This window comes from Bos mutus, chromosome 4 (genome assembly GCF_027580195.1).
Source record: "Bos mutus isolate GX-2022 chromosome 4, NWIPB_WYAK_1.1, whole genome shotgun sequence".
NCBI classification, from domain to species: Eukaryota; Metazoa; Chordata; class Mammalia; order Artiodactyla; family Bovidae; genus Bos; species Bos mutus.
This window is the reverse complement of record NC_091620.1, coordinates 20,131,136-20,152,236: the sequence shown is the minus strand read 5'-3', so window position 1 is coordinate 20,152,236 and position 21,101 is coordinate 20,131,136. Positions and strand designations below refer to the sequence as shown.

Genomic DNA, 21,101 nt, shown 5'->3' with positions numbered 1-21,101 from the left:
AGGAACTAGGATCCCGAGAGTGGCAAGATACGGCAAAAAAAGAAAAAAGTATATAATAGAATTAGGAACAAAAACACCATTATGTGTGGATCCTAAGCAAGTTCAGCTACCAGAGGATGGCAGCAGAAACTGGCAGTGCCTCTGGCCAACAAAGGAGGCCTAAGCGTTAGCCTTGCAAATTCTAAAATACAAAACCCTCACACTCACATATCCCAAGTCCACCGTAAGGCTGCCCTCTATCTCTCCAACATTTCTCAGTAGGCTAGATGTTTTTTTAGGAGAGATGCCAACTTCTCTCACAGAAATCTGACTCGTGGATGAACTGATCCAAGAAGCGATGCAAGAAACAAGTAGCACACTTTGACAATCTGCACATTTCAGAACGGCCCATTACACAAAACAGGAAGCCAAATCATGGGTTTTAAAAATTGTTTTATTTGGGAAAAGTGCGTCTTACAAAAGGGCAGCTGCAAAATACAGAGACCTCTGCAACAATTACTGTTTTGTTTTTATCTTTTTTTCTTTAAATGAAAAGAACGAGTGATATCCGAGGCATCAGAGCAGTAGATGGACACATCCGGGGCACCTCCAAGTTATTTTCAGGAAAGAGCAACAAAACGCAAAGCTAAAATTTCCGATCGAGGAATTCTTCTAACAATTTAACATTAGCTTATCTTCTGGATTACCACCCTCTCTTTCCCCTTTTAGTGGAAAAGCCTGACTTACTATACTGTCAACCAATGACTCCATTACAGGACACGCCTTAGAACGTAGTTTTGAATCTCACTGTCTAGCTGCAAAGCTTGGGGATGGAATGAGGCAAATACCCACAAAAAAGGAACACAAAACCTGACAAAAAAAACGCCTCAAATGAGGACAAAAGTTTGTCAAAAAGTGCCTGGACTGAGAAGTCTAGGAGATCGTACATTAAACACAACTGTGGACCCAAGCCCTAGGTCGTGTTAACACATGGGATAACCAGGTAGTTTGCACTTCTGTGGCTAAGCCCATTTCTCTATTTATACAGAGCTAGCACTGCTCTATTAACAGCTACCAATAAACTGCTTTGTCCTTTAAGATCTATTTGCCACACGAGGCTGAAACCACTAAACCGAGTTTTTTCGCTAAGGCTACAAACACTGCATCTGTGCAGGGATGGGAAGCTTGTCACGCACTCACACTCACATATCCCAAGTCCTTCAGCCTTGGGTAGTCAGCTTCCAACTCTGCATTATTTTCTTCCACTCCCATCTTACATGTGTTCTTTCACAGTTTTCCTATCACGCTAAAGACGGTAAAAATCTCAAATACATTCACACCTGGTTCTGGTTGCCCAGTAGTAGTATTACTTGTGTGCAATGAAACAAAGAGACCAAAACCACAGGACGAGTGCACAGGGCAGGGGTGACAGGACAGAGACCAGACGGAAAAACACATGTGCAGATTTTACCAGAAACCAAGTACCCACCTCCCAAGTCTAGAGCAGGAGGCAGCTACTTGCTACAGTTCAGATCCTTCACCCATCACCCCGCTGCCTGGACCCCCCAAAGCAGGGGCCAGTGCTGATACTTCTGAACCCGGGGTCCTCCAAAATGAGTCCTGGAAATCCAGGCACGCTCCCCTCGAACTGTGTGGATCTGGTGGAAAAACGTGACGCGACAAACCTACACTAACTGTCTGACAGTTAAATTCATGTTACAAAAAAACTAACTTTCAGATTTATTTTTGTAACTTTTTCAAACAGAGAAAACAACATACTCCTTGGGGAAAGGTGAGGGGTTGAGAAGACAGGCCCTGGGTAAAAATGATTACGACAGCACCTGGAGTTGAGAGGCCTGCCTAGGAGAGCGGCCTGGGCGCGACCGCCACCCCCGAGGCCCGCTGCTGCCTGAGGCTTGGCAGACCAGTTCACGCGCCCCGCCGAGCTGCTATAGATCCAAGTCATAAAAATCTTCCAGCTCGTCGTGAAACAAGTCCCACTCGTCTTCAGAGTCTGTCAGCTCGTCGTCCCCACCTGCAGCCAAGAGCATAAGCAACATCTCGCCCAGCTCAAAGGTGACAACCTCCTCTTCATCGTCAAAAGGGTTGCCGTTCTCTCGTTCCTCGATGAGCTCCCAGAAGTGGTTCCTTCGTTGGGCCTGTAAAAAACAAGGCCGTGATAGGGGTGGCACTGCCGGGCAGCGTCTTCTAGGCTGTGGTTTCTAAGGCAAAATGTCCAGCACACCAGAGGGCATGACGAACCAAGACTTCTGATTTAGGGTTTCGACTTTTACCAACGCCTCCCCGCTGGTTACTCGGCACACCGTTTAGTCTAGAGCCTTAAGCGTTCTAGCTTTTCCTCTCATAGCCCTCCCGGTTTGCTGAGGTTGGTCTCCTCCTTTAATCCTCTAGGCTCTCGCTCCTAGACCTGGGCCTTCACCGTCCCCTGCCCCTATCTGTGCGGGCCTCAGGCTCAGCGTGTGGTATTTCCCCTCCTTTGAAAGAACAGTGAGAGTTACCCGGCATCTGCTTGATGTTCCCACTTTCTGTCTCTGTGGCTCCTCTCTACGGCCATCAGGGTACGCATGCTTGTAAAAACAGTTCCCTCCAAATGGGCAGCTCCCACGGCCTTCATCAAAATACCTGCACGCCTTGTTGCTGGAAAGGAAAATAGCGCAACCCTTACTCACGGTGGATTTCAGGTCTGTATTCGACTATCATCCGGGGTTTCTTTAAAATGGGGAGAGAACAGAACCGGTACGTCTGTTAATAGCCCTCCCCGAGGTGTGTTCTTAAACGTGTGTGCTATCGCATGAAAACACTGACTAGAACCAGAAACTGTTCAAGTCGAGCCGTTTAACAGCCCTAGAATCGCAGATCCAGCAGAGAAAGAACCTTCGAGAAGGCCCACACACAAGAATACAGTAAGACAACCATGACACAGACTCGGGATGAGGCAGACCCCATTCCCGGGGCGTTAGCCACAGCAGCAGTGCAGGCGTCATTGTAACACAGCCCCTGGGCGTGCACCCCAGCGACTGTGTTACAGCAAGATACGCACCGGGTAAACGTCATCGGGGTGACAAACCGTACTGGGAAGTAAAAGAAAGGGTAGGAAGGAGGTAGGAGTGTATAATGCAGCACTGTTTCTTTTCAAAGTGAGCCCAAGCGACACGTTGGGATCTGAGCTTGAGAAAAGGCTGCAGTGCTCATACCTCATTGCCTCCTTGTATTTCTGAATGAGTTTCTGCTTCTCTTCTTTCTCCTCCACCCAGTACTCACTTGGAATGACAAAGTTAGATGTGATCCGGCATTCTGGGCAGGACCTGGGAAACAATGAACAGGCTGCAATGCAAATTCCCCTTTACAGGCCCACTCTCCTTCAAGGACACACCCTGGTGTGTCACCTCCAGATTTAAAGACTTAACTGAAAGGCAAATGGGCACTTCCTGCAAGGGTCCCACACAACTGACCATTTCCTTTTTTTGTAAGTTCAACTCAATGGCTAGCCAGTTCGTTTAAAAAAATAACTTTAGGTTAAAAAAAACAACAACAAAAAGAAGACATTTCACACAGACTCCTTTTTCTTTCGTTTAAATAAATTTATTTCTTGTAACTTTGCTCTGTTTAGATTATGTAGTTTTTGTTCAGTTATGAGAACAATTTTTAAAGGATGGTGGAATATTGGCTAGCTTAATGGATGGAATAGGAAAGTGGAAAATGTAAAATGCCAGGAAACATACATTCAGAGCTAGATATGCTTCTTCTCTGAGCCTAAACTGGCTAATCCATTAAACACAATCTCCTCAGAAAAAAGCACGAAGATTCTACTAACTGATACATAGGGTTTTCCTTGTTCAAATAAAAGTAGATAATACCAACTAATCTAGAAGCTAGCTGAAATACAAAGAAGAACTCCCAATTAGAAGAATACCCCAGTTTCGAGATAAAATGCATGCATTTAAATGCGGTCCATCTGGCTGAAAGTTGGCACAAGATACTAAATTCTTCCCCAAAATAGAAAGCACAAACGAAGATTGGGGAGGAGTCTCACTTTATGATCTTGCTCTCAAATTGCTTAGCACTCCTCCACTTGCGAATACACTTGAGACAGTAGGTGTGGTTGCAGTTGGAGAGGATCCCGAAGCGGCGCTCGCTGGGGTTGGCTTTCTCGTAGACCACCTCCATGCAGATGCCACACACCATGTCCTTGCTGCGCTGCACCGCGAACGAGAGCTCCATGTCCTTCTCATGGGCCTCGATGCAGGACTAGAGAGTGGACAGAGAGGAGCAGTCAGGGCGTGGAATCATGAGAGACTGCTAAGAACTCCTGTTCAGAGAGCCAACTGAAAAGAGAACTGTTCCCAATGACATCAGAAACAGCTTTGTTTAACCAGGCGGTACAGGTGTGCGGATATCAAGGGACCTTACGATACTGTCAAGTCAAACTCCAAGGACTCAACTTCAGGAACTAAAGAATTACCTAGTTTTCTCTATCCTGCAACTCAACCCTGCAGTCACCCACATTACAGGCTGTTTTTCATATTGTTTGTTGATGTACTCATTTCTAGATGGAAAATGTACTTAGGATTAAGACTCTAATTTGCCACCTGTCAGAAAATAAGAATGAAGGAAATGAACATTTATTAGGTAACAATTATGTGCCAGGCATGTAAGCCTCACATCCAAAATAAAACAGTATTGAGATATATAATTTCATACCATATAATGCATTCACTCAAAGTGTACAATGAAATGGTTTTCAGTACATGCAGAGTTATACAAACATCACCTCAGTCTGTCTCCGGACATTTTCATTACCCCAGAGAAACTCCAAATCCACAGTGGTCACTTCCCCTTAACACCCTCAGTTCTAGGCAACAACAAATCTGTGGATATGTTTATTCAGGGCATTTCATAAAAAAATATCTGGTCATTTGTGACTGGTTTTGCTCACTTGACTACATTTTCAAGGTTATCTATGTTGTAGAATATATGACTTTCATTTCTTTTTATTGCTGGTTAACAGTCCATTGTATGGAGAGACCAGTTAGTTTTTCCATTTATCAGATGACGGATACTTTGGTTGTTTCCACTTTGGAGCCATTATGAATAATGCTATCAACACTCAAGTACACGTTTCTGTGTGGACATCACATACTTTTTATTTTAAATGAGGTATAATTGACATAACATTAAACTACACATATTTTATTCTATAAAAAACATGCTAGTTATTATACCATGCTTCACCCCCACCCTCACAACCAAATTTATTTTTATTAAACAGACATGATTATGATTAGAAGCAAAATTTCCTCTAATCAGGTTTGCAATACAGTATACTCACAGATACAAATGGGCTTAAAACCATAGTCTGAAACAGTCATACACTGCTAATGAGAATGTAAAATGGTACAGTCACTGGGAAAAAGTTGCTCAAAATATTAAGCACAGAGTTACCATATGACCTAGCAACCTTAAGGTAATTAAAATGTATGTCCACAAAACTTTATACATGACTGTTCAGGGGATTATTCTTAATGGGCAAAAGGTGAAACAATCCAAAAGGAAAAACAAAATGTCACACAGCCATCCAGAGGATTATTATGTAGCCAAGAAAAGGATTAAGTACTGATACACACTAAAACATGAACAAATCCTGAAAACATTATGCTACTGTTTTAGCCAGTCACAAAAGGCCACATATGATTCCATTCATAGGAAATTCCCAAAACAAACAAAAAAATCCATGGAGACAGAAAGTAAATGAGTTGTTGCCAGGAGCTGGAGGAAGGGCAGAATGCAGACTAAAGGAGTTATGTCCTAAATTAGAGAATAGTGATCATGGTTGAACTACTATGCAACTGTATTAAAAACCAATGAAATATGCATTTTAGAAGAGTAGGCTGTGTGGAACTTGAATTTCAGAAAAGCTATTGTTTTAAAAAAAGAAGAAAAGAAAAGGGGGGAGGAAAAAAAAAAAAAAAAGCCCATAATCTGAGGTTCTAAAAGCCTAATTCCTGATAAAACAGTCAAGAATGCCAGGAAGGGAAACACTCCTACTTAAAGAAAACCATTTGATTCACCCACTGTCTCTTTGACATGAGCTGTCAATGCTGTGAAAGGGCAAAGACACTCTAACAGACGCCTGTTAGAGTGCATGCTTCCTTCCGACTTACTTTTATATGCTGTGACCTCTGGGCGGCATCCACGGGATGGAGGACCTGCAGCCCACACATGTCACACGCGTCTCCGTGCAGGTACGCGCAGTTCTCCCCGTAGCGGCACTCCCCCACTGCAGCATAGGGGCAGAGCTGCTTCTTGGTCTCCACTGCACTTTGCTCCTTCTCCGCATCTTCCTTGGTCACTGAGCCCTGCAGGGGGGCTTCAGCAGAGGAAGGGGCAGCTGAAAAATGTTTAAGAGGGTGGTAAAGGTCCAAAACGGTTAAGGCAGATACATGAACTAGTCTCGCTAAAGAAGATAAAAAGAACTTAAGAGAAACTCCAAAATAGTCTATTGAAACTAATCCCCCACTCTTGAAAGACATGAATGTCTTTTGCTACTAATATTTCCAAGATTAGCCTTGTTTAAGAAAAAACTTTTTAAAAAAAGCTTTTGAATGTATTACAACTGTACTGATTAAAGGAGATAAAGATCCATTTTCAAAACATTCTACATTCATCACTATTGAAAGTCAAGAAGTTTCTTTTGCTCCATCTGTTTTTTTTTTTCTTTTAAGGTGACCTAATTTAAGAATATTAAGACTAGGCTAAATATGAAAATTGGAAGCAGGAAAGTTGTAAAACTCAGCTAATTGATAAAACACTCTCCAGCCTTCTTTTTTCTTCTTCAAAGATACTTACTCCGGCCACAGTAGGGCTGCCCCGGAACAAACTCGATGGCATTCACCCAGTCTTCTGAACCGGCTCCTACAGTTGCAAAGTTTGAATTTCTTGACTCAGCTTCGCCCATATTCATATCAACAGTCGGTCCAACTGATGAGAGACTTGAGGAAGCAGCAAGGGATGACTTTGCAGTTAGATCTGTAGCAGTTGCTTCTTCCTGTTTCAGTGGCTTGCTATGTTCATATCTTAAAAAGAAAAAATTTACAAAGTCAGCCATCACTGTATAACCAGAAGCCTCTAGATGGAATATACATTCCCAGTCTTGTCCTTGGGTTCTTGTGAATCATGTGGGAAATTGTTAAAAGGCAGATAGCTAATTTCTGAGTCTGGAGTAGAGCCCCTAATTTTGCATGTCTCTGACAAGTCCCCACAGGATACTAATGCCACTGGTCCAGGGACCAGTTTGAGCAGCAAGGCCATACAGATTCAGGGTTCTGCAGGTCAAACCGCCAATGTCACAACTATTTAAGTCCGTAACCGTAGTTCCAAAGCAGCCATGGCATTATCTAAACAGCTGTTCGTGACTGTGTTCCAATAAAACTTTACAAAAACAGCACCCAGTCACATGTACCCTACAAACCATAGTTCAGCCACCCCTGCTGTAGACCATCTATTACCCCTCAAATTCCACTCTTATTAGGAGTTTCAGGAGTTGATAATTTATCGTTACCATGGCAACTCTGCTAAAAAAAGACTATGCAGCCAAAACTGACTGATTAAGCAAAGCAAGACTGACACTCAAATCCAACAAGTAAAAATGTGGGCCATTTTACCAATACATAAATTAAAATGCTCCCAATACTAAAAGGGAGAAACAGTGTTTATAAAATATGCAATGTGTATTTCCTTTTCTCCTACATCCATCCACTCACCTACTTTTCTGAACTCTTACCCTGTGCATTTCCTGATTCCTTGTCATCTGTAAAATTATTGAACCTCATCTCCAACCTTGCTGCCTGAAAGAATCCTCACAATTCTTAGATATTTTAGGCTGTGAAATTCACTCAGACACAAGAAATTAATGATGAACGTACTACTGGGTTGGCCAAGTTCATCTCAGTTTTTCCATAGCATCTTACAGAAAAAATGAACCAACTTTTTGGCTAACACAATCCATAAACTGTTATAATGTATAGTATGTATCTAGCAGTTCTTGAAATTAATTAACTCACTGGCAACACTAACCATGGGTCATCTGTGTTACAAGTGTCTGTGTTTACATCTAAAAGATAAAACATTCTAACTAAAGACTGCTCTTTAACATGGCAAACATTTGCTGAGCTGGTTTTTATCATTATGTTATCTCAAACCCTCCTATTTCAACTCTTAAGCATTAGGTAACCTACTTTGAGTATCCTGGTATCAGCCACAAAAGCCCAGTGCATTTATTCAAGGCTGGAATTATGAAGCTAAAGATCATGAATATGCTTTTTTGCTTGGACAGTCTCACTTCATCATCAAAAATATATTAGAGATGACGGACGTGTTAAGTAGTGTTCTAGCTCTAATGTGACTCCAAACCTGCCCTATAAAACAGAGCAGCCAGTAGCTGTATCTAATTATTTACACCTACATTCAAAACTCAGCTCCTTGGTCCTTGGACTAGCTGCATTTTCAAGTGTTCAGTGGTCACACGTAGCTAGCAGTTCCTTTTCTGGGCAGCAGATAGAAAGCATTCATGCTATTATACAAAGTTCTACTGAACAGCATTGCTCTGAGGTTTTAGAGCTTTAGGGAACCTTAGAAATCTAGTCCCCAGTCCTCACATTTTAATTACTTTCACAGCCTTTAACTTAGAAAAGAACCCAGGTTTTGGAATTAAGATGCCAGCTTCACCAATGAAGATAGCCTTCAGGGCTTTGAGGAAGTTTTAAAGGATTAAGTAAAACTAAAATGTCAAGATGCGAAAGGGTCTAAGAACTAGTTTCAATGCCCATATTTTAGTTTCTGCTCTTTCTCCTTTGCCATACTCGTTTGAAGAATTTCAGAGTAAATGACTCAAACATCTACTTAAAAAACAATTAGAATGCTCATCATCATCTATCAAATTGCAAATACGACAAAGTTGTTTTTTTAAAATATTTATTTGGCTGAGCTGGGTCTTCACTGCAGCATGTGGGATAGACCCAGGTGCCCCTGCATTGGAGTGCGAGGTCTTTGACACTGGACCACTAGCAAGTCCCACTCCAAAGTTTTTTGAAAGGAGTCCATTTTGGTTTTAGGGTAAGTTTATCAAGGAATCAACAAGGTATAATATTTTTGATAGCATAGAATATTAGCAAGAAGGTTCACATTTGTAAACAGCGCAGAATAGATCTCTATTAAATATACTTCTGAAGTAAAAATTTGTAAGTAAGCACCATGAAAGATAGAGCACAAGAAAGAACTAATAAATTAAGAAAGAAAAAGCAAGACTCCTATTCTGAAAGGAATTTGCTAAAAGCTAATGGTTCAGGGAAGCAGAGAGCTCTTCAAAGAATGAAGAACTGGCCAACTACAGGCCTCAGGTCAAACCCAACTGGAGCTAGGAATGGTTTTGGTATTTTTAAATGTTGGAAAAAAGATCGTTTCATGACATGAAATTAAATTTCAGTGTCCCAAAATAAAAGTTTCATTGGAACCTAGCCACACTATTAGCTTATGTATTATCTAGGGTTGTTTTTGTGCTACAAGAGACCATATGGCCTCCCTAGCTAAAAATATTAATTCTCCGGCCCCATACTGAAAGTCTGCCAGCCCTAGCTAATCATATCTACTGGATTCACAGTCATGATAGTGGCTTTGTTAACGTTATTAAATTAATTCTTTAATGAATTATCACAGAATCGCTGATCCTTTTTAGCCGAAGTGTTGAATGGGGGATTAATGCTGAGACAACGCTGAAACCAATATTGTGTTTTCCTTTTATATCTTGCTAAGAGTACTCTGATACAGTTTCCAGCGAAGGAAGTTTGTTTAATTTTTCTTCTACACAAAAGAATAACACTTCTTCATCTTGTTGGCTTGCAATGCACACCACCCCACCCTTGTGAGGTTTGATATCTGCCTTTTAAGCTTTTAATGTACAGAATTCAGTGGGTCTACAGTGAAAACTCCTCCAAAGGGGAATTCCCTGGCAGTCCAATGGTTAGGACTCCACGCTTCCACTGCAGGGAGCAAGGGTTCAATCCTTGGTAGGGGAACTAAGATCTCGCACGCTGTCCAATCAAAACAAACAAAAAACTCTCTAAATGAAACAAGATCTACCATAACCATAGTTGTCAAAGGCAATCCTGTCCCTTTCCCAAGTGGGTGTTTAGAAACAATGACGTGGAGTTCTGTGGCACTTACTAAGGACGCTAAAGGAAATCAACCATGATTGGAAGGACTGATGCTGAAATCCAATATTTTGGCCACCTGATGTGAACAGCCAACTCATTGGAAAAGACCCTGATGCTGGGAAAGATGGAAGGAAAAAGGAGAAGGGGGTGGCAGAGGATGAGATGGTTAGATAGCATCACTAACTCTATGGACATGAAATTGAGCAAGCTCCAGAAGATGGCAAAGGACTGGGAGGCCTGGTGTGCTGCAGTTCATGGGGTCAGAGTCGGACATGACAGAGACTGAACAAGAAGGATGCTAGATTTTGGACAACAGTCCTGAGCAACAAAGAACTGGGGCCTCACTAAATAACAGGGCCCCGTCACACAAAATGAATACAGCAACACTTCTGAATTGCTGGAACTAGGGTATTATCTTTCATTTATAAACTACTGCCTTTATGAGGAGTTAAATTATTTGAAATCCCTGGACATCGGTCAGGTTGTATAAGAAGGTCCCTACATAAGAGATATTTCCCCCACCTCCAATGTCAAGTTTCTACCTTGCATGTACTGGAGTATTTATTTCATCTATTAAAATGTTATGTTTCTCAAAAAAAAACCCAAAACCCTACATAGTAAGAGTGAAAAGTAGGCTTAATCCCCCAAGTCAATTTTTAACAAGGAAACAGTCCTGGAACAAGCCCATAAGACTCCTTCCTTAGCTATTCTATAATCAAGCTCTTAATAATCACCTGTATCAGCCAAACAGTTGTCACCAAACTTTCCTCTCAGGCACACTATTAGGATATAGGTTTCTCTAATTCCTTTCACTTTATCCTAAGAGCTCTAAAGCCAGCTCAAATCAGGATCATTCTCCCTAAAAGGGAGCTGCATACCCTTACTAAAAAGAAAACTAAAATTGTCTCCCACGAGGAAGCCCACTCTAAATACAGAGTTATGCGGAAGATGAGTTTCTATACTGTTGTCCCAAGGAGAACACAGAATGCTGTTGGGGCTGGCAGAGGTCCCTGAAAAATAAGCTGATTTAACACAAGAGATTTAGCTCGGATTTCTTCAGTTTAACCTTATTTCCCAAACATTTCAGCTGTACGGTCCAATCAGAGGGGTACCTCTTCTGAAATAAGAGGTTCATCTGTTACCAGCCATACTCATCCACAGTCTATATTCTATCTCTCTGCTCAGCACCTCAGAGTCCATCTCCACTCTCATCCATGTTCAACTCCTCTCTATAGTTGATAAGGTCTCTGAACTGACTGCCTAGTCAAGGAACACAACTGCCCTACAATTAAGTTGGACCATCCTACTACAAAGGAGCAATCGCTCATTTCCGGTAGGACAGATTTGTAACTTTTGCCCTCTTTAATATTGTGACTACAAAAGACATATCTGGGTTCTTTAGTTTTAGTTTTTTTTCTTTTGGGGGAGTGTCATTTTTTTCCTTTCCAGCAAAACTGCAAAAATTTAGCAGAGGGCAAAATGACAGACCACATGGAAAGAAACTTTTCCTTTTTCTCTCCTCTTAACTAGATTTCCTAGTAAAAAAGATGTGAGGTAACCTAAGATCAATATATCCTGCTCATCAATAATTTCTTAGTCTTTTGAACTCTAAGCATTTGAACCCCCATAGCTGACACAATTCTTTTCTGCTAAAACTGGATATGACATTGTCAAAATATCTTTTCTAGTGATGGTCCTCCCTTCAACAGGTATGGCCCAATTTCCTTCCCCTTGTCCAGTGACTTGCTTGTAATAAACAGAATATAGTGGAAGTGCAGCCTGCGACTTCTGAGACTAGGCCATAAAAAGGCATTGTTGCTTCAGCCCTGATGTCTCTCTTGAATCACTTACTCTGGGCACAAGTTAATGTGAGAACACTAAAGCAGCCCAAGGGAAATGTCTACCAGGAGAGGAACTAAGATATATGAGTGAGCCATCTTCAAAGTGGTCCAGCCCCCACTCAAGACTTGCAGAGGATGGCAGATGCTGGCAGCCCGGCTGAAATCTCGGCTGCAATTTCTTGAGAGCCTGAGCTAGGACCACTCACCAAGCTAAGCCACTCCCAGATTCCAGACCCCAGCAACCATGAGATAATAAATATTTACTGTTTCCAAGCTGCTAAATTTCAGGGTAATTTCTTTAACATCAATAGAAAACTAATACTACTAGGTATTTTGTAAACTAGCTCTACCCAATGGCTAGCAGAACCCACTGCTGCTGAATTACAATTTGATAAGACTATGGTGCCAATTCAATGAAGGATAGAGTACTTAGCAGCTGACGTCTCTTGGTTCTCCACCATTCTAGGAAGCCAGACACTGCTAAAGCATTTTCCATAATGTCAGCTTATAATTTAGTCTTGCAAGCTCAGGTGGTTTAGGGAAGTTTAGTTGGAATGACAAGCCCTCTTAAGTAGTAACCTAATACACTGTCCCAAATGCCTATGATCCCATTTTCTCTCCATAATTCTTATCTAAAAGAGAACTGAAACCAGTCCCAACTGGTCAAACATGCACCTTATTCTTGGTCTTGAAGAGGAAATACCATTAACAAACATGCCTTTACCACACTTTATTCCTAGGTTTGCCCAACATGCTCCTCAGGCACTACTTAAACTAAATATTACAAACACATTGTGTAAATGTAATAATACATTCTTTCCAAGTGAGAGATCTATCTATTGGAGAGATGAGAGAGAGATCTATCTATCAGAATGTGCTAACATTCCTAAGTGAAGTGAAGTCGCTCAGTCATGTCCGACTCTTTGTGACCCTGTGGACTGCAGCCCACCAGGCTCCTCCGTCCATGGGATTCTCCAGGCAAGAATACTAGAGTGGGTTGCCATTTCCTTCTCCAGGGGATCTTCCTGACCCAGGGATCAAACCCAGGTCTCCCGCATTGCAGGCAGACACTTTAACCTCTGAGCCACCAGGAGGAGAACTTTTTGAAGTACTATTCAGGGAATTCCCTGACAGTCCTGTGGTTAGGACTTAGCGCTTTCACCGCCATGGCCCACATTCAATCCCTGGTCAGAGAACTAAGATCCAACAAGCCACACAGCAGTACTACTTTAAATCGATTATTTACAAAGCTGTTGGAATTTCATGTTTTACTCTCAGTTTTTTCTCCCAACCTCTCCATCCACCCCAAACAAAACTAAATTGGAAACAAACTCTTACCTGCAGCGGTCTCCATAAATACAGTACCCTCGCTGAAAATACTTGCACACTACACCATATGGACTGTCAGAGAGGTCGTGTGAGTAGCGACAGTTATCTCCTTCCTTACAAACCCCATGCATGAAATACCTGTGAGACAAAGAACCACAAGTTGGATTACAAGCCAGTACTCAATTCATGACTGATACATTCTCTTTTTTTTTTTTTCTCTCTCTTTTGTTTTATTATTATTATTATTATGTATTTTGGTTGCACTGGGTCTTTGGTGCAGTGTGCGGACTTAGATCTGGCATGAGATCTTAGTTCACCAACCAGGGATTGAACCCAGGCCCCCTGCATTGGAAGCATGGAGTCTTATCCACTGGTAAGTCCCCATGGCCAATATATTCTACCACTAACACACGAGTACTAACTCTATACTAGCAATATATTCTTTTATATTCTTTGTACACAAACATGAGAAGCAAACACAAAGAAAGTTGAACTAGACCATATGCTCAGAAAATTATCTATAATGGTACCACAGGAAGGCTGCCTGTAGACAGAGGCACCAATTTAAACTTTGAAGTCATCCTTAATCCTGTCTCTACAGGTTGTCTGACGACTGCTCTCAATTTACAGTTCTACAGATAGCTTGTTTTCCACTAACTTTAGCCGTAATTTTTATCTGCAGCTTTATCTGTAAAAAGGAAAAAGAAACAATGTAAACTGGAACAGATCAGACTACTGTATATTTCAGTTCTCTGAGAAACCATTTTAATTCTTTAAAAGCCACATGTGAGAACATAAGTAACATTTGTTCTCTCCTTCATTTAGCACTCTTGTTCCTCTGTCTTACAGGGGAACATGTGTAGCTAACTAGAAATTTCCAAAAACTGAGTTTGACTCAGTTTCTAAGAAGACTTGGGAATTTGCTTTGTTGTTGTTCTGTCACTAAGTCGTGTCCAACTCTTTGCGACCCCATGGACTGCAGCACACCAGGCTCCCCTGTCTTCCACTATCTCCCGCAGTTTGCTCAAATTCACATCCATTGAGTCGGTGATGCCATCTAAACATCTCATCCCCTTCTTTTGCCTTCCATCTTTCCCGGCATCAGGGTCTTTTCCAATGACTCAGCCCTTCGCATTAGGTGTCCAAAGTACTGGAGCTTCAGCTAGAAATGCAATTTTGGACACCTTCCCTTTGACAGACTAAATTGAAAATGGGGCCGGGGCCAAGCAGAAATCTGAAGTAACAAAGCGATCAGGGAAGTGACAGGGTCTTATTTTTTGTAGGTAACTCTGATAAGTAGAACCCACCCCCCCAATTCTCCCTCTCATTATCTCGCTGACTTGGTCTCTTTCTCTTGAACAGAATTATGAAGATTTAATTTTGGCAAGTCATAACTGCCCAAATATGCATTTATGTACAGCTGATATGCTCTTTCCATGTGGCTCAGTAGTGAGTGATAAAGAATCCACCTGCCAGTGAAGGAGACACCTTGGATCAGGAAGATACCCTGCCTGGAGTAGAAAATGGCAACCCATTCCAATATTTTTGCCGGGAAAATCAAATGACAGAGAAGCCTCATAGGCTACAGTCCATGGGATCACAAGAGTCGGAGAAGAGTCAGACAACACAGCTGGTACAGAGTAAGGGAAAGTGCCTAATTCCTAGGTTTAAGTGTCACAGTTATCTACAGATGGAAGGTAGAATAGCAGGAAGTACCCCACTGGTCCACTGGATTGAATGATGTATAGAAAAGAGATTCAGTCACATTTACTTAAAGAAGCCTTGAAGAAGGCTGCTTCAAATTGAAAGGTGAAAGCTTCTATTCAGATTACTGGCAAATATATACCTTCTATGTAAAGGCAGAAAGAAAAAAATGTAACATCTTGATAGGAAGAGCTGTAATTAGCAAGATCCTAAAGTACCCAAGGGTTTCAGTCCATAAGGAAATGTAAGACTACAGTAGCAGGAAGTCAAATTCTAATTGTAATTAACCTAATTTCAACTGTTTTCAGGCTTAACAATCTAACAAGGTCTGAACTTTTGCACAACTATAGGGCAACTTTCTGCAAGCTTTGAAGCTGTCTGAGCACCACCTACACAAATCTTAGTTTCCCCTGAGATTTAAAACTTAAAAATAAATTTAAAAAATGAGCACGTGTTCAGTAAGTAGCAATTGTATAACGTCTTTGCTGGTACTCATGTTCATTTCCACATCTCTCCCCAGTCCCAGCAGACAAACACCCTGACTACATTTGTTTCCAAGGTGCACACTTAACCAATCAGTTAAGAAAGACTAAGGCAACCAACAGGGAAAGAAGACCTGGATGTCATGCCGTAAGATTTTAAGCAACTGGAGTAATTTAGCCAGAAGACAAAGGAGTAACCTCCAGCACTACTCCTGGCAAAGTAAATATATGTGGTAAGTTACGTCATAAATCTGATTCAGTGTGAGGACTGAGAACTAGAACTATTCAGCAATGGCATAACCCCCTGAGATCCAGAACTAGCAGCACCAAAGGAACTCAAGCAGACACAAGATCACCTGATACTGTGACATCAGTGGAAACACTAGAATACAAGCCCTAACTAGTCACTGCCAAATACTAAGCATTATTTTACAGGGGCATTTGGTACATACCGTCTGGGTTTCTGGTTTGTTTTTCATGCCTTTTTTCCTCTCAGTCTTCACAGTGATATCCCTCCTTACCAACCCATCTCTATGTCTAAGAGATTATGACATGATAGTGTAAGTTACAACAGAAAGAGGAAAAAATGTCAACTCTTCCAAGAATTTCTCCCATTACAAAACCAATCAAGACACAAGCACTTTTCTTTTTTAAATGCCACTGACAAAAGCCATCACCCAAATTCATCTTGATGACATTGTCCAGGCTGAGCTTGCCTTTGCTGTTAGAGGCTGGGCCACAGGATTTCTATGCTTCCTTCCGCCTTGAAGATTCCATGATGCCAACCAGACATTGTCCAGTAATAAAGACAAATACAACTGACTAGAATCCCTGACTGTGTACCTCCTGGAAACCTAAGCACTTTTACCAAGATACATACAAGAAACCTCAACAGCTTGTGAGGGTACAAGAGAACCAAACAAGACCCTCAGAGTACTTATAGGTAGGCATCTGGGATTGTTGAGAGAAATTACAGAATATTAAGTACGTTGGCAGTTAATCACTTAATCTGCTGTGACATTTCTTACTTTGTTACTTAATTCTTGACAAGAACATGTACCCTGGGCTTCCCCTATTTCTCAAACCAGACTGTAAATTCCTGGTGTTTAAGAACCAGGGTTTATTCTGCCTTTTATCTTTTAAAGGACCTGTACTCATAATATTTAGCAATGTCTAAATTCAAAATTACAACTTGCAAGTTACAATTTCATTGTTTTAATCCCCCACATTCAGGAAAACTAGAAGCAACAGCATTTCTATTTTACAGAATTCCTCTAATAAAAGTTATCAGAACAGCCTGGTGGGGGCAGCATAACACAGTTCTTTGGGAAAACTATATCTAGGTTTTTAAGCTGTGAAATTAACACAATAAGATAGAATTTTTAAGAGAAATATTTAGAAAAGACTAACCAACAAGAAAATACAGAGGATTCTGAGCAATTAAAAACAAATTTCCAACATTTAAACAACTTCTAAGGATTACACCCTTGAAGAAAATAGCCCTAGTCAAATTCCTAGATACAAGGGGAAAAGAGACTCAAAGTAGAACACAGCACTATCTTGAATTCTCTTCAAAGGACAGTTTGCTATCAAACACAAAGCAAATATTTATAATACAGTGCATTCCTGCCTTTCCTTCAACATCTAGCTCTATGTCTCCATTGTAAGCACAAATACTTATTTATAGAATAACTGAATGAGGTTAGTCCCAGAAAGATATACATACCAGGCACTGAATAAAGCCCTACAGATAAAATGATAAAATAGGGCCCCTGTTCTCAAAAATCTCAAAGTTCACAATAAATGAATGAATATATATCTGGTATTCCCCTAGACAAAGCAGAAAGATTTTTAATAGATCATGTTAGTACTTAAACTGAAAGTAATGTCAAGTATTAAAACCCAAGACTTATCAATTAGTCTGTACTTTTTTACTGGATAACAGTTTCAAGTAAAAGCTATAGGTTGCTTTATATGAAAAACAACAATGGCATGTCTAACCCTGTATCTGATAAATATATTAATCTATTAGGGTTCATGTGCAAGAAACTCACGCTGGTCCTGGAGTGATCTAGAATATTTCAGAAACTCAAAGATCTAAAGGTAGGCAAAGAGGAATTGATTAGTGTAGTGAGCTGTTTTGAATTCTAATGACACTGGTAAGGAACTAGCAAAGGGGAAGTAGATCAGGGGAAAGTTTCTAACAGAGAGGAAAGTAAAGTGCAGACGTGACAATGCATTCTCTGCAGACCTGAGTTGAGCTCAGACACAGCACAACAGGATAATAATGAGACAAGTAATATAAAGTAATGCCAAGCTAGTGATGGGTATTCAAAGCCAAACAATAACTGACATTAGAGTCGGTGTGTATTGAAAAAACTAAGGCACTGCATGGAGTTCTTAAAGAATCCACATATTAAAGGACGATTATTCTCAGTGCATGCAGACAGACTGGAACTGCAGGGTAAAAGGCTAGAAAATTCAGGAATATAAAGACTACACTAGTTTATTTTAAAAGATTCAGCTAGCACATGTAAATCAATTGCAGCACTGCAGAGAAAACAAATAACAGACTCAAAGATCTGGTTCCATGAATAGGAATTTTTAAATTCTCATTCTTTGGGATACTGCAGGAGTATTCTCAGATCTACAGATAAGTGAAAAAAGCTACCTAAAACAGCTTTTATGCTTTCTCTATCCCGTTATTGAAAATAATTAAGTTTACCATTCATGTCTTAAATTTATCATATTAAGCACTGAGAACGCTTCACCCCTGTTAATACCAGGACACTGAGTTCTGTATATTAAAAATATTTTCAAGTATTGATATCTGCATATAAATTACCCCACCTAGGTGAATAACGGCGTTTCAACTGATTTTTTCAACCGACAGAAAAACAAAAGCTTCTAGTCGCTTACTGATCACTTAAGAAAAAAACTCAAGTACGACATCCAATTAAATGCCCTTATCGTAGACGCACAGCCACACGTCCGCATAACAGTCCTCTACTAATCACTTATTTTTTTCAAATATGTTCATCTCACATCCCAAACCCAAAACAAAATCCGTCTCCCTGCGGAGCGACGAGTTCCCCGACTCCCTTAAGACGCGTGGACTTGAAAACAAGACACCTTCCAGCCGGGGGGGGAACGGGAATGCCAGTTCGTAACACCTAAGGCGGTGGAGAAGACCCCCCGGGCCGGCACTCGGTTCGGAGACAAAGCTCAGAACCGCCCAGCCCGGTAACACACAAGAGTAGAAATCACAAAAGCTCCCCGCTCCGGGCGGGGCCCGAGAGACCCGGGAAGACGTTACAAACGGATGACACGGCGGCGGGGCCGGCGGCCGGGCCCCGCGGCGGCGATCCCCGGCCCGGCAGGGCTGCGGGCTCCGGGCCACACCGCCAAACCCCTTTTGGAACCGGCGAGCTCGCAGGCCGGGGGTTGGGGTGGGGGGATCGGCGACAATAAAAGGAGGGAGGAGTCAGCCCACCTCTCTCCCCGCGCGCGCCGCGCCGCTCGGCCCGGTGCGGGGAGGCTGCGGGCTGTGCGGCGGCTCCGCAGCGGGGCCGCGCGCCCGGGCCTCGGCGGCCGGCGGGGGTTGACGCAGCGCGGCGACCGCGGGGACCGCAACGCCGGCTCGCCTCCCACCTCCGCCCGCCCCCGCCCGGCCGCCCGCCCCCTTCCTCCGCGGTCTCGGTCCCCTCCCCGCGCCCGGCGCCGGCCGCTCTGCGTCTCACCTGCAGGTGACCTGCTTAGTCCAGCCGCCGCCGCCGCCGCCGCCGCCGCCGCCGCCGCCGCCGCCGCCGCCGTCGCTGCCGCCTCCCCCGCCCCCCGCCCCCGGGGACAGCGAGGTGACTGCGGGGATAGGGGTGGGGGAAGCCGCTGCCGCCGCCGCCGCTGCCGCTCCTGCTCCTGATGGTGTGGCTGTTGTTCCGGGAGCTGCAGCCTCCGCCATTACTGTTTATCCCACACAGCAATGGCGCCGGAACTTCCGGGATCACATAATTCCGGTCCGGCCGCGGAGAGGAGAAGGCGGCCAGGCGACGGGTGGGGAGGGGAAGGACACTGAGGCGCCCGCTCGCTCGCCTCGGCCCCGGAGTCGCGTCGACTAGCGCTCTCGCCGCTCGAACTGCTGGGCCGGGGCCCGAGCACCCACCCCGGCCCGCCCCCAGGGCCCTCTGATTGGTGGACGAGTCGGCTCCGCCCGGGAGGGGCGGGGCGAGGGCGGGCTCCCCCAGGTAAGTGCCCACCCCCGCCCCACCTACTGCCCCCAGGTTCCACGCCTAGGGAACCAAAGTCCTCATTTCAAGGGCACTCACCTCGAGGAGTCCTTCCCAGCAGAGGCTGGTGCAGTGGAGAGGCGGAACTGGGATTGGGGTCGGCGGGTCCTGGGTTTGAATCCAGACTTTCCTGGCTCTACCAGTTAACATAACTACGAACTTGGCCCGGATACCCATTCTCTCTAGCCTCAGTTTCCTTATCCGAGTAGGCTTTATATGTGGCAATTCACTGAGCTTTTAGTGCCTGGCCAGACTAAACACTTTTAACAAATGTTCTCTCCTGTTCTTCCCGTTAGCCGTGTAATCTCTCAACCCAAGAAAAAAGCAAGGTGGCTAAAGCAAAGGCTGTGCAGTCAGCTTGTGTCCCTTAACCTCTGGCCATCGCTCATTCCTAACAATGTAGTTTTGAGTCAGTTAACTTACCTCTTAGTGTTCCTCCTCTCCGTCTGTAAAATAAAAAATAATTTAAAAATAATAACAGGACCTACCCCCCCAGAGAGTCTTCCCTGGTGACTCAGATGGTAAAGAATCCGTCTGCAATGGAGGAGACCTGGCTTCGGTCCCTGGGTCAGGAAGGTCCCTGGGTTGGGAAGATCCCCTGAAGGAGGGCATGGCAAACCTCTCCAGTATTCTTGCTGAGAGAATCCGAATGGACAAGAGTCTGACGGACCACAGTCCATGGCGTCGCAAAGAGTCGGACACGACTGAGCCACTAAGCACACCTCTCTGAAGCACAACATCTCTGAAGATGATTGTGAAACTTATTAAAGTTCATGTAAAACCCTTAACAGTGTGCTTCACTACAATTTTAATAGATATTGAATAATAAAAGCTGTCTGAAATATCCCAGCTTCAAAGAGTTATTTCTAAAACTAGGAAAATTAAAAAGTATTTACTCTTACCTCCCCGTTAATGCCCTCGGTCCACTCAGATGCTGCATACTAAATCGTGACCGGTTTTCATAAGCCCTTAAATTTGCTTTTTTAAATAATCTCTTTACCTTGAGAAAGTGAAAATCCATCCCACTGATAATCAGACCACAATGTACCCAACAGACACAAACCAGGACAGTGGCAAAGCCAACAAAAAACAATGTTTCCCTCAAGGCCACAGCATGGCTACAAAATGACTGACAATCCCCTTTTGAGAAAATGCAGCATTTTACTAATGACTTGCCCAGCCCCGCTTCATTTCTCCCTCCACTACCGAGTCCAAGCTCAATCCGCTTGCTGATGACAGGCCGATAAACTGGGA

General features: G+C 43.0%; 1 protein-coding gene across 1 annotated transcript; it reads right to left on the bottom strand.

The window, feature by feature from the left end:
• Nucleotides 1–415: 415 nt before the first annotated feature.
• MKRN1 (makorin ring finger protein 1) lies at nucleotides 416–19,670 on the bottom strand. The gene is made up of 8 exons (XM_070369181.1): nucleotides 19,305–19,670; nucleotides 13,388–13,516; nucleotides 6,847–7,073; nucleotides 6,162–6,388; nucleotides 4,034–4,248; nucleotides 3,195–3,305; nucleotides 2,499–2,637; nucleotides 416–2,138 (listed from the first exon to the last, which is right to left on the bottom strand). The coding sequence occupies exons 1-8, from the start codon at nucleotides 19,520–19,522 to the stop codon at nucleotides 1,929–1,931; spliced, it is 1,476 nt and encodes a 491-aa protein (XP_070225282.1). The 5' UTR covers nucleotides 19,523–19,670; the 3' UTR covers nucleotides 416–1,928.
• Between the last annotated feature and the right edge of the window lie 1,431 nt (nucleotides 19,671–21,101).